The sequence below is a fragment of the Pezoporus occidentalis genome, unplaced genomic scaffold (genome assembly GCF_034315485.1).
Source record: "Pezoporus occidentalis ecotype Australia unplaced genomic scaffold, CSIRO_AGI_Poc_V1 ctg349, whole genome shotgun sequence".
Classification (NCBI taxonomy): Eukaryota; Metazoa; Chordata; class Aves; order Psittaciformes; family Psittacidae; genus Pezoporus; species Pezoporus occidentalis.
The window spans coordinates 69975-81143 of NW_026915473.1; the positions used below are offsets into that span (position 1 = coordinate 69975).

The 11169-nt window shown below is 54.7% G+C and overlaps 1 protein-coding gene across 7 annotated transcripts in view; it reads left to right on the forward strand.

Annotated features, from left to right (window-relative positions):
• The window catches only part of USP48 (ubiquitin specific peptidase 48), a 32444-nt gene extending 21637 nt beyond the window's left edge, over positions 1 to 10807 (forward strand). For 2 of the 7 annotated variants that reach the window (XM_062630134.1, XM_062630136.1), the window contains 12 exons: positions 1731 to 1855; positions 1990 to 2112; positions 3906 to 3967; positions 4447 to 4557; positions 5209 to 5339; positions 5524 to 5630; positions 7761 to 7865; positions 8298 to 8453; positions 8659 to 8784; positions 9197 to 9245; positions 10223 to 10249; positions 10360 to 10807. In XM_062630134.1, the coding sequence (XP_062486118.1) occupies positions 1731 to 1855; positions 1990 to 2112; positions 3906 to 3967; positions 4447 to 4557; positions 5209 to 5339; positions 5524 to 5630; positions 7761 to 7865; positions 8298 to 8453; positions 8659 to 8784; positions 9197 to 9245; positions 10223 to 10249; positions 10360 to 10382 (1145 nt within the window). In that variant the 3' untranslated portion in view covers positions 10383 to 10807. Of the gene's footprint in view, positions 1 to 1730; positions 1856 to 1989; positions 2113 to 3905; positions 3968 to 4446; positions 4558 to 5208; positions 5340 to 5523; positions 5631 to 7760; positions 7866 to 8297; positions 8454 to 8658; positions 8787 to 9196; positions 9246 to 10130; positions 10199 to 10222; positions 10250 to 10359 lie in introns of those variants that run through there. The other 5 variants (XM_062630137.1, XM_062630135.1, XR_009966905.1 and 2 more) reach the window with 5 other exon arrangements.
• Positions 10808 to 11169: the final 362 nt, after the last annotated feature.

An 11169-nucleotide genomic window follows, 5' to 3' on the forward strand; every position in this document is an offset into this window, starting at 1 on the left:
GCGTTCCCTGCAGAAATCCCTTTGCATCCCTGCTGCAATTCCTCCCTCTCCAGTAACTGCCCAACCTCAGCGGATTAATTCCTTCCAGACACCAAGTGAGGAGCCCTTTGATGCCTGTGCCCAAAGCGTGTCCCTGGGTGATGGGAGGGGGGTCACTGGTCAGGCTCCTCATCTCCCAGATGGCAAAGCACTTGTTGCCTGCCCATCCACATCTGATTTCTCCCCCTCTTTTTGCTCAGCAGCAAATTAACCCATTCTCATGAATCATGCAGTGTCCAGGCACTAAGCTGGACAAGCTGCTTTCCCCCCAGCCTTGGGCAGCAGCCTCCTTGTGTGGTAAAGCTGGGCCACTTGGTCACGTTTGCTGAAGACCAAGTGGCCATCGCTGCGGCGATGCGGTCCCGCCTGACTTTGTTTGTTAAGGAAAAGCAGGAGGGGAGTGTTGCTATTTTCTCCTCTTTAGGGCTGGCTGAAGTCCAGGAGTGAGGAAAGCCGCCGAGTCCAGGAGCCTGAGGAGCTGCTTGTAATGTTAAAGAGGGAGAAGGAGCCTTTTCTCCTCGTCTTCTTTCTGTAGCTCCTCAGGCTATAGAAAAGCAGATAATGAAGTGTTTGTGCCCTTGGCTGGACCCTGCTCAGCGCTGTGACTTTGCTGTTTTGCTTCCCTCTTGCTGCTGAAACCCACATTTAGGCCTGAATATTCCCATGCTGCATCCAAATCCGGTTTGCATCACAGCGTTGCAACTGCTCCTCTGCTTTGTCCCTGCAGCTTCCCAGCTGCTCTCCCATAGGGAGCTGCGGTTGTGCTTTCCCCTTGGACATCATCGTGTTGGATACTCAAGCTTTCACCTTCTCCGGTCTTCCCAAGCCTTATTTGTCGACCAGAGCACGTGTTGTCACATGTACACACGGTGTCCAGATGTGTGGGTGTGAGCTTTCTGCTCCTGCTGTCCCTAAAGAAACAAGCACAAATGCCTCTTGTCCAGAGAAGCTGTGACTGCCCCATCCCTGGCAGTGTTCAAGGCCAGGTTGGACACAGGGGCTTGGAGCAAGCTGCTCTAGTGGAAGGGGTCCCTGCCCGTGGCAGGGGTTGGAGCTGGAGGAGCTTTAAGGTCCCTTCTGGGATTCTAGGATAAACCATTTGTGGGTTGTTTTGAGCTGCTTGAGCAGCAGGATAAATAACCTGCGTGGTCCGGGGGGTAGCTGGTAAACCTCTTTGTATCTTCACACCCATCCTTCCCAGTCCTGAGGTGCTTGGATAGGGCACGTGAAGCCATCTGGGATCATACAGTGGTAGTCTTGGTTTTTCAAGGGTGAGGAAAGCACCTGGCTCCTGTTTGATGGGCCATGGGGTCAGTGTGCAGCTCAGGAGGTGCAGTCCCCCTGGTGTGGACAGCCAGGACCAGCACGCAGGAGCCCCGTGCCCTCTGCAGCACATCTGTGCTTTCCCTCATCTCTCTGACACTCTGTGTTTGATCAGCTGCTCGATTCCTGAGCTCTGGAATCTAGAGGACGTTTTCAGGAATTAAAGTCACTTTGGGTTATTTCCCTGTCTGAACAGAGAGACGATAAAGGAGTTGAAGGTGACTTTGTGTGTCGGTTGTGCTCTGGTTTGCTGACACGGTGTGTGAATCTCTTCTCCCACATTGATACCCTGCAGTCTCTTGGTCAGTGCTGCACCATGGCGTTGAGCGCTGGAGAGCAAAGCCCTTCTCTTGGCTCTGTCCCTGCAGGTGGCCTGTGCATATCCGAGAACGATCGCAGGGTGGTTTCCAAGGAAGCCTGGGAGAAACTCAAGCAATACTTTCCAAAGGCCCCTGAATTCCCAAACAACAAAGAGTGCTGTTCCCAGTGCAAGGTATTTGCCAAACAACCTCTTGTTGACTGTAAATACACGGTCGTGTTTCTGGTTCTGGTGTGACCCAGAAGGTAATGGCACATTTGATGGCAGTGAGGAGCTGAAGCTCTGCTGTTATTGACTCTTCCGTGCAGATCTTGGAGCGTGAAGGGGAGGAGAACGAAGCTCTGCATAAGATGATGGCCAGCGAGCAGAAGACTTCTCTCCAGAACCTGTTCCATGATAAATGCAGACCTTGCCTGGGCAGCTGGCCTCAGGTATGGGGATGAGGGCACCATAGCAGGGCTTGGGGGAGGGTTTTAAATGCTTTCATCCCTTCTAAGAGCATCTCTTTTGCCCGTGAGAGAGGCTGCTGGTACCCGCGAGCCCGTGCCAGCGGAGCTCACACGTGAGCTGTGCTGAGGTGTGATTTCCCCATCAGCTGTGCTGGCACAGAGCCCTGCTGAAGCTGCACGAGCTGCTCTCCTGTGCCAGCGGAGCTGTGGCTGGCCCACACTCAGCCAGATAAGCACCATCAATATTGCTGCTGTGGTTACATCCGCCCCTGCAAGGACTGCAGTGGTGTGGCTGGGCTGGTGGAGGTGGCTTTCATGTGCAAGCCACATTGTGCTTGCTGCTGGTCAGACAGAATTCACGTGGGCTCCAGCACCTTCCTGCATCCCAACAGCTCAGGGGAGCGGCCCTAAATGCTGGAGCCCTGAAAATAGAAGTGATGGTCGTGCAAGAGCAGGTCTTCCTATGGAGCTGGGCTGGGTGAGCCTGGGGAAGAGAAGGATCCTGAAGGGGAGACCTGAGAGCAGCTCCAGTGCCTGAAGGGGCTGCAAGAAACCTGGAGAGGGGCTTGGGACAAGGGATGTAGGGACAGGCCAAGGGGAATGGCTTTAACCTGCCCGAGGGGAGACTGAGATGAGCTCTTAGGCAGAAGCTCTTCCCTGGGAGGGTGCTGAGGTGCTGGCACAGGGTGCCCAGAGAAGCTGTGGCTGCCCCATCCCTGGCAGTGTTCAAGGCCAGGTTGGACACAGGGGCTTGGAGCAAGCTGCTCTAGTGGAAGGGGTCCCTGCCCATGGCAGGGGTTGGAGCTGGAGGAGCTTTAAGGTCCCTTCCAATCCAATCCAGGCTGGGGTTCAAAGACCTCTCGGACAAGCCTGGAGCTCTCCAGGGCTTTGAGGCCGCTCTAAAGACATGGCACAAGCCATTGGCTCCACGCCTGGGCTCCAGGACCTCTCACTGATTAATGGTTGGCACTGAGGTCCTGCCAAGGTCTTTGGCAGGTGCCTCGGTGGCTCCGACGTGCCAGGTCAGTTTGCTGCTCCCAGGTGCCTTCTCCAGCCAGGAATTAATATGAAAGTCAATACAGGTCCATGTCTCAGAACTGAGGAACCTCAGAAGGGTTTAAATGGGAAGCACTAAGCTGGAGATGTGCCAGGTTCTGCTGGTGGTGTTTAAGGGTTGGGTCTGGTTTTGGAGCTGGAGTAGGTGATGGAAAGCTGGAGCCCACCATGGGTCAGCTCAGAATAGGAAGGTCTCTCCAGGCAGTAAGGCTACATCCTCCATTCCCTTTGAATTTCCCAAGGGAGCCTGACAGGGAAGAGCTGAGGATCTTTCCCTCAAGCTTTCTGAGTTTTCCTGGTCCAAAACAGTTGAAGTTTGGGGAGGAAAATAAGCAGAGTGGTTTAATGTGGAGGTGGAGAGGGGAGACTGAAACATCCCAGAGGTGCAGAGGAGTGTCTGCTTTAGCCCCCGAGAACAGTCTGGGGCTTCTTAGCTGCTGCAGGGGAAGTGCCTGTGTCCTGCTGTGAATTAGAGGTAATTGGATCTAAAGCTAAACTAACTCCGCAATAAACACCAGATTAGTAATGTAAGTGCTTAGTACTTGATCCCAAATTATTTAGCTTGGCTTTCCCAGCGCGCTTGGATGGAGTTGTCATGGTGAAGCCACTGAGGGCTGGAGGAGAATCACTGCAGAAAGCACTGAGCAGTCATCGCCTCTCTGTTGTGGGATTAATTAACAAAAGAGCCTTTCCCCCCCTCCCCTCCTTTTCCCCTCCAGGAGACAGATGAGCTGTACATCGTTTCGCAGTTCTTTGTGGAAGAGTGGAGGAAATTTGTCAGGTAACTTGGCTGGAGGGGGGGTTTTTTGGTGCTTTTTATTCCTGCCAATGGGTTTTGCTTTTGATTCACAGTGCGGTGAGAGGTTACCTGCCGTTTCCCTGGGTGGGAACAAGGAAGCTGCTTTCTGCAGAGCTTGGATTAGTTGTAGTACGTTGGGAGGAACCTGCGTTTCCTTGTTTATCGTGTCTCAACCAGATGGTGGGATTAGATGGGAACCTGATTAGTTTGTTCATCTGCCTGGATCCCAGGCAGAGGTCACTGCTCAGTCCTGCTTCCACCGGCTGCTGCTGGAGATGGAAATCTCTGCAACTCACAGGCACGCAGATCTGATTTCCTCATCTGTAGTGCTTTCATATTCCCAGCTGGAATGCCTCCTGTAAACACTCACCTCTGATTCCTTCCTGGCTGCCTGCAGAGCTGTGGGGTTTGTGGGATAACCTGAACCGCGCTTTGCAAACCGCTTCCCTTTACCTGCGCAGGAGGCCAACGCGCTGCAGCCCCGTGTCCTCGGTAGGGAACAGCGCTCTCCTCTGCCCCCACGGAGGCCTCATGTTCACCTACGCTTCCATGACCAAAGAAGACTCCAAACTGTGAGTTTCTTCTCTTCATGTGGGTGCCTTTGAAGGGTGTTGTCATCCTGGAGAGCGTTCCCGGAGCTGCATTGAGCTGCAGCAACACGAGGAGCAAATGCTTGTCCGTGAAGAAATTAACACATAAGCTTGCTCAGACCCTCCTCAGCCTTCATGCAAGGCAACACCTAAATAGTCAGAGCATGCTGGGTCAGGAGGAAAAAAGAGCTTACTTCAGCTTGGCTGGTTCCTAACAATCAACTCCCCTGCCTTTGACCAGGGCATAGAAACATCCGACTTCCTCACACTTTGCTTTCCATGGGGCTTGCCCCCCGGAGCGCTGGACACTGGGCTGGAGTTCATGCTCCGTAGCATTGCTTCTGCAGTGATGCAGCACTAAAAGTAGCAGATCTTCCCCTCTCCTCTCCTTCTCCTCCTCCATCCTCCCCCCCCCTGCCCAGTGTGATGGGAGCAGAGCAGCATCACTAACAGCACCCTGGTGTTTGTCCCTGTTATCTTGGGTGTTCAGGCCCTCGTGTGTAGCTGGAGTTAGGGATTGATTTTTGGAGCTTTGCTTTCCTTAGCGAGACTAAAAGGAAGAGGGGAGGCTGTTGGGGAGCTCAGGGCTTGGCTTTTCCATGTCATAAAGCACGTTCTTGTTCCTTTGCACAGTATAGCTCTGATATGGCCCAGCGAGTGGGAGCGGATTCAAAAACTCTTTGTTGTGGATCACGTCATCAAAATCACCCGGACAGCAGCGCCCGGGGCGGACCCCGAGGGTGCCCTTTACACCTCTGAGCCCCGTGAGTGCTCGTTCTGCTGCTCCCTGGGCTCTGTTCTGTGCCAGCTCTCTGGGCAAGGGCCTAAAGGCTCAGATCTAAGGGGATGGGTGGTAAACGTGGAGCTTGGCGGATGCTCTGAGTTATTGGGCTGGGATCTCCAAGGAGCTGAAGCAATGAAATGCATTTTACCTTTGTGCCTCCCCAGAGCTCTGTCCGGAGTGCAGAGAAGGGCTGTTGTGCCAACAGCAACGGGACTTGCGTGAGTACACCCAGGCAACCATCTACATCCATAAAGTGGTGGATAATAAGAAGGTACGGGCTCTCCTTGCTCCTCCTGGCTCTGTTTCACTGCACAGGAACTGTGCTGAGCATCCAGAGAAGGATCCAGACATGGTGGCGAGGCAGCTGCCATGGCCTGCTGCGTCCCCATGGGGCTGGGACCTGCTGGGGGGGGGACAGTGGTGGTGGTGGGCTGCTCTCTGCAGGCAGGAAGCACCCAGCTCTGCAGCTCCTATCGCTTTGGCCCAAACAGCAGATGGGAAAGCTCTGTCTGTAGCTGCTCTGACAGTTTGGCCTCCTCCAGGTTTCCTTTTGCCAAAGAGACTCCTTTGCATTATGGGGTTATCTTTGTGGATGTGTCCAGCTTGGGTTATTTTAAGCACTGGTGTAGCCATTTCTGTCTTCATAATGGTCTTCCCAGGCTCTACCTGTTCTCCTCCCCCTCCAGTATTTGTTGTTTCCTTTCCTAGTTGCTCGTGACATTTATTCCTAGATAGAAATGAACTCTTAACCTCCGTGCTGAGGAAGTAGCAGCAAAGGTGGAGGTGGGGTTCAGGATCCCTTCTGAAGCTAGGAACTGTCTCTGCTTTGCTGGGGCCTTTAAGAATCAGTATCAGGTCTAGAATTGGCACCCAAAAGCTGGTTACAGTAAGTCTTCCTCCTTAGGGCTTTGTTTGTGCTTTAAGGGGGAAATCAAGGCTCATGGGCAAGCTCAGCTAAAGGTGTTCCTGCACGTCCCTGCCAGTGTAAGGGAGAAGCTGGAGCCCAGAGAACTGCAGGTTGGTGGAGGCTGGATGGTTTCTGCCGTGGTTTTGAGCTGTAGAGCAGCACACAGCACGGCCTCAAGCCTTTCAGTGCATTAAGGAGACCAACAAAAAGCCTGGAGAGGGGCTATGGACAAGGGCCTGGAGGGACAGGCCAAGGGGAATGGCTTTAACCTGCCAGAAGGGAGACTGAGATGAGCTCTTAGGCAGAAGCTCTTCCCTGTGAGGGTGCTGAGGCGCTGGCACAGGGTGCCCAGAGAAGCTGTGGCTGCCCCATCCCTGGCAGTGTTCAAGGCCAGGTTGGACACAGGGGCTTGGAGCAAGCTGCTCTAGTGGAAGGGGTCCCTGCCCGTGGCAGGGGTTGGAGCTGGGTGAACTTTAAGGTCTCTTCCAACCCAAACCACTCTGATTCCATGATTCATCAGCTCTGGGTTTTCAGCCTGGCTCAGGGCTGCATCCCGAGGCTGTATCTTGGCTCTGGTGCAGAGGAGGGTTGATGGCTTGGTTTTTTCCCCTGGTGCTGGGCAGGATGGAGCTCACACGTGGGGCTGGCAAACAAGAGGCAGCTTTTCTTTGCTGAGCAGCTGGAGTTGGAGAGAGGGGAGGAGAGTTCTGCAAGAGCAGAGCCAGGCAGCGCTTCCATCCCATTGCCCCTGCTGCAGCCGTGTAAAATCAATGCAGGGCAGCACTGCTGGAATCCAGAGGGCTCTGGGGAGGCTCTGGCTGCTGCTGGATGTGTGGGAGCTGGGATTGCATCGTTAACTGTAAATACATTGATGGAGAAGTGGGCTCTCGGGCTCCTGTGTGGAGCACACCATCCCCAGGGCTCCTGCAATCCCCAGCTCCAGCCAAAGCTTGGATGGGAATTCTCATCTGGCAGATCCATGCCTCCTGGAGTGACCTGCGTGGGGCTGAGCAGCCTCTTGATTTATATGTTTGCGTAAATTATTTAGATTTCATTTACTTACAACCTCCAGACCCATAAATGATGGTGCTGAGTGCCTCTGTGGGTCTGCTGCAGGGCTGGATGAGTGTCTGATTCGTGGATAATACTCCTTTCTCTGGGTAAGGGCTTTCATAATACACTTAGATGAACCAGAGAGGCAGCCAGCTAATGGCAAAGAAATCAGTCCAGGCCCCTGGAGACTTTCCCTTTGCCTGGAGAGGAGGGAAGGCCCTGAGCAGCAGGAAGCACCTGCAGTTCAATGGAGAAGCTTGTTCTGAATCCCCCCGTGGTTCAATGCAGATGGGGAGGGGTGGAGAAGACTTTGCAGAGCACGTGGAGCAAGCTCCCATGTTCTTCCTGCTCTGTCTCAGCTCCTGGGGCCGAGCGGGCATGTGAGAGGCTTTGGGGTGATGCTGTCGGGTTAGTTACAGAGAATGGTTTTTATGACTTCAGGTCATGAAGGACGCTGCTCCGGAGCTGAACGTGAGCAGCTCAGAAGCGGAAGAGGACAGGGAGGAAAACAAGCCAGAGGGGGAGCAAGACCCAGATTTTAACCAGGTAGAGATCGAAACCACCACCAGGTCCCTTGGGTCGCGCATCGTCCCCTCGAGTCAGCATGGTGGGACAGCCCCTTCCTCCTCCCTTAACCACGAGCAGGCAAAACCGGTGTCTAAAACTCATTTCAAGGGTGGCACCACACCACTGAGTTGTTTCGGAGGGACCAGGTACTGATGGTGACTCCTGTGCTTGGCTGGTGCCCACCTTGCACTAGTGTAGGAGCAGGAACCGAGGCTTCAAGGCAAATCCCTTGCTCCTCTTGATCCTTGCACGCTTCAGTCTGCTTTCCAAGCGGCTTTGCAGCACTCTGTGCCTTCCCTCGCATGACCAACTCGCCCGAAACACAGGCTGGGGCATGGGGAGGTTGTGCTTTTCCCTCTAATCCCACCCTTAGGTTCCTGCTATTTTCATTCTCTTCCCTCTTGCTCCTAGACCAACGGCGGGGCGAAGCGCCAGAAGATCTCGCACCAGAGCTACATCCCTTACCAAAAACAAGGCATCCGGCGAAGCACCCGGCACCGCAAGGTCCGAGGGGAGAAAGCACTGCTCGTGTCTGCTAACCAGACCCTGAAGGAGCTGAAAATCCAGGTAAGGGGGTTTTCCTCCATGGAACAGAGGAGGAAAACACAGCGTCAAGGAGCGCCTGGCCGGGAGAGGGGATGGAGGGAAGGAGCATAATGGCCTGCAGGGCACGGGAAGGCACGTGTTGCTCGTGTGGATGTGTTCTTGTGCAGCTCAGCAGTGTGGTGTTTCCCTCAGCACCCAGTGAGCCTGTCTCATTGTGTTGGCACAGATCATGCATGCATTTTCAGTTGCTCCCTTCGACCAGAACTTGTCCATCGACGGGAAGATGCTGAGCGACGACACGGCGACGCTGGGCAGCCTGGGAGTCATCCCCGAGTCCGTCATCTTGTTGAAGGTAACGTGAGGCTGGGGCTGCTCAAACTGAGCCAGATAACACAGAGACCTGAGCTGGGGTTTTGTACATCCAAAGGGAAAAGCCTTGTGGTGCGGGTGGAAGCTGCTGGGGGATAGATGTGCCCACCTGTGGCTGCTCGGTGGCTTGGTTCCACGAGGTCCTTCTTTTCAGAGGAGGAAAAGCCACTTTGCTTTAGCTTGTTTGTTTAAAGAGCATCTCTCAGGTGGCCTTTGCTGCTGAGCTGTGTGTGTCCCAGCCTGAAATATGGCTAAATTAGGGAGTGAGTCCTCCCCTCTTGTTCCCAGATGGTTTTGGGGCAAGAGAGCTGGTCCCTGCTCCCCCCCGAGCAGGGCTGTGAGCTTCCACATGAGGTTGATTCCTCATTAATCCCCTGCTCCACTTTGTTTTCCAGGCTGATGAACCCATTGCAGATTATGCAGCGATGGACGACGTTATGCAAGGTGAGGGGTGGGGGGCACCTTGGAAGCTTTGGGGTTCAGGGAAGGCACCTCACCACTGGGATGAGGGAGAAGGGTTGGTGGGCAAAGGTTGTGTTGGGTTTGGGTTGAAAATGGAGGTGCTGGAGCTTTGTTTTGCAAGGCTGGGGCAAGCTCAGGCACAAACATAGACTGGGGTGAGACTGCACTGAGAGGAGTCCTGGGGAGAAGGACCTGGGGGTGTTGGTCAATGAGAAGCTCCCCATTACCTGGCTTCAGTGAGCGCTTGAGCCCAGAACCTCCCCATGTGCTGGGCTGCACCCCCAGAGCGTGAGCAGAGCTCAGGGAGGGGATCCTGCCCCTCTGCTGTGCTCTGGGGAGACCCCCCTGCAGCCCTGATCCAGCTCTGGGGCAGCAGCACAAGAGGGACCTGGAGCTGCTGGAGCGAGGCCAGAGGAGGCCACAGAGATGCTGCGAGGGCTGGAGCAGCTCTGCTCTGGAGCCAGGCTGAGAGAGCTGGGCTGGGGCAGCCTGGAGAAGAGAAGGCTCCTGAAGGGGAGACCTGAGAGCAGCTCCAGTGCCTGAAGGGGCTGCAGGAAAGCTGGAGAGGGGCTTGGGACAAGGGCCTGTAGGGACAGGCCAAGGGGGATGGCTTTAACCTGCCAGAGGGGAGACTGAGATGAGCTCTGAGGCAGAAGCTCTTCCCTGTGAGGGTGCTGAGGCGCTGGCACAGGGTGCCCAGAGAAGCTGTGGCTGCCCCATCCCTGGCAGTGCTCAAGGCCAGGTTGGACACAGGGGCTTGGAGCAAGCTGCTCTAGTGGAAGGGGTCCCTGCCTGTGGCAGGGGTTGGAGCTGGATGAGCTTTGAGGTCCCTTCAACCCAACCCATTCCATGACTCCACAATGTCAGTGCCCACAGGAGGTTCAGTGGTAGAAAAGATCCTTTAAGAAACAGCTGCTGGGAAGGTTGCTAACACGGTGCCTTTTCCTTTCCCTCCCCAGTTTGTATGCCTGAAGAAGGATTTAAAGGTGAGTTTGGGGGTTGGCTTTCCCTTCCCCATTCATTTAAGCCCACGCTCCCTTCATCATCTCCATCCTGTGACCATCATCACCTCTTGCTGGTTGTTTCTCCTCCTCAGGGACTGGTTTACTTGGCCACTGATGGTTTCCTAAGCCTTGGCAACAGAGGCACAACCAGAAGGGAAGAGGATTTTGACATGGGTAGGGCATTAAAACAGAGCAGGTGGACACAGGACTGAACTCTTTGACTCTTCCAGAAGGCAGAATCCCATTCGGAAGTGACTGCCCCCCCCTCTAAAGAAATCAAAATGCCTTATGTCAAAGCAGATTGCACTGGAGGACGCCCTGCCCTGGCGCCAGCGGGGCCCTCTTTGGGGTTTCATCCAGCCCCGGCTCAGCCCCACGTGGTGTTGTCTGCAGAGGGTCCTGATCCCATCCAACAACCCCTTCCTTGACCCGTTCTCGAGGAACTCTTTAGGCGCAACCTGCTTCTTCCGGATAATCCTGTCTTTGATCCGCTCGTACTCGTTCCGTGCCGCATGGAAGTAAAGGAATTGTTACTTGTGAGGAATGTCTGGCTCCTTCCCACACCGAATCTTCGTTTCTTTCACCCAAAACCCCCCTTTGGGTCCTGCCGCCGGGGCCCGGGAATGGCCCAAAGCTCCGATGGGCTCCGATAACCGCTGGATCCGCGTGAAGTGGGGGGGATTTGGGCAACGTTTGGGTGGTTTTGTGACTTCTGAGAGCAGCTTTTTTCCCCTCAGACCAAGGGGCCCCAGCGCGTGCCGTGTTTCCCATGGGAAGAGGCGTTCCTTTCCCCTCCTCTGCCCTCGTTGTGTCAGGAATGCACTAATAAATACGATTGGTTTTCACACCTGTAGCTCCCAGGAGGCTCCCTCCCCATTCCCTGCCGGTTCCGCTCAACTAGA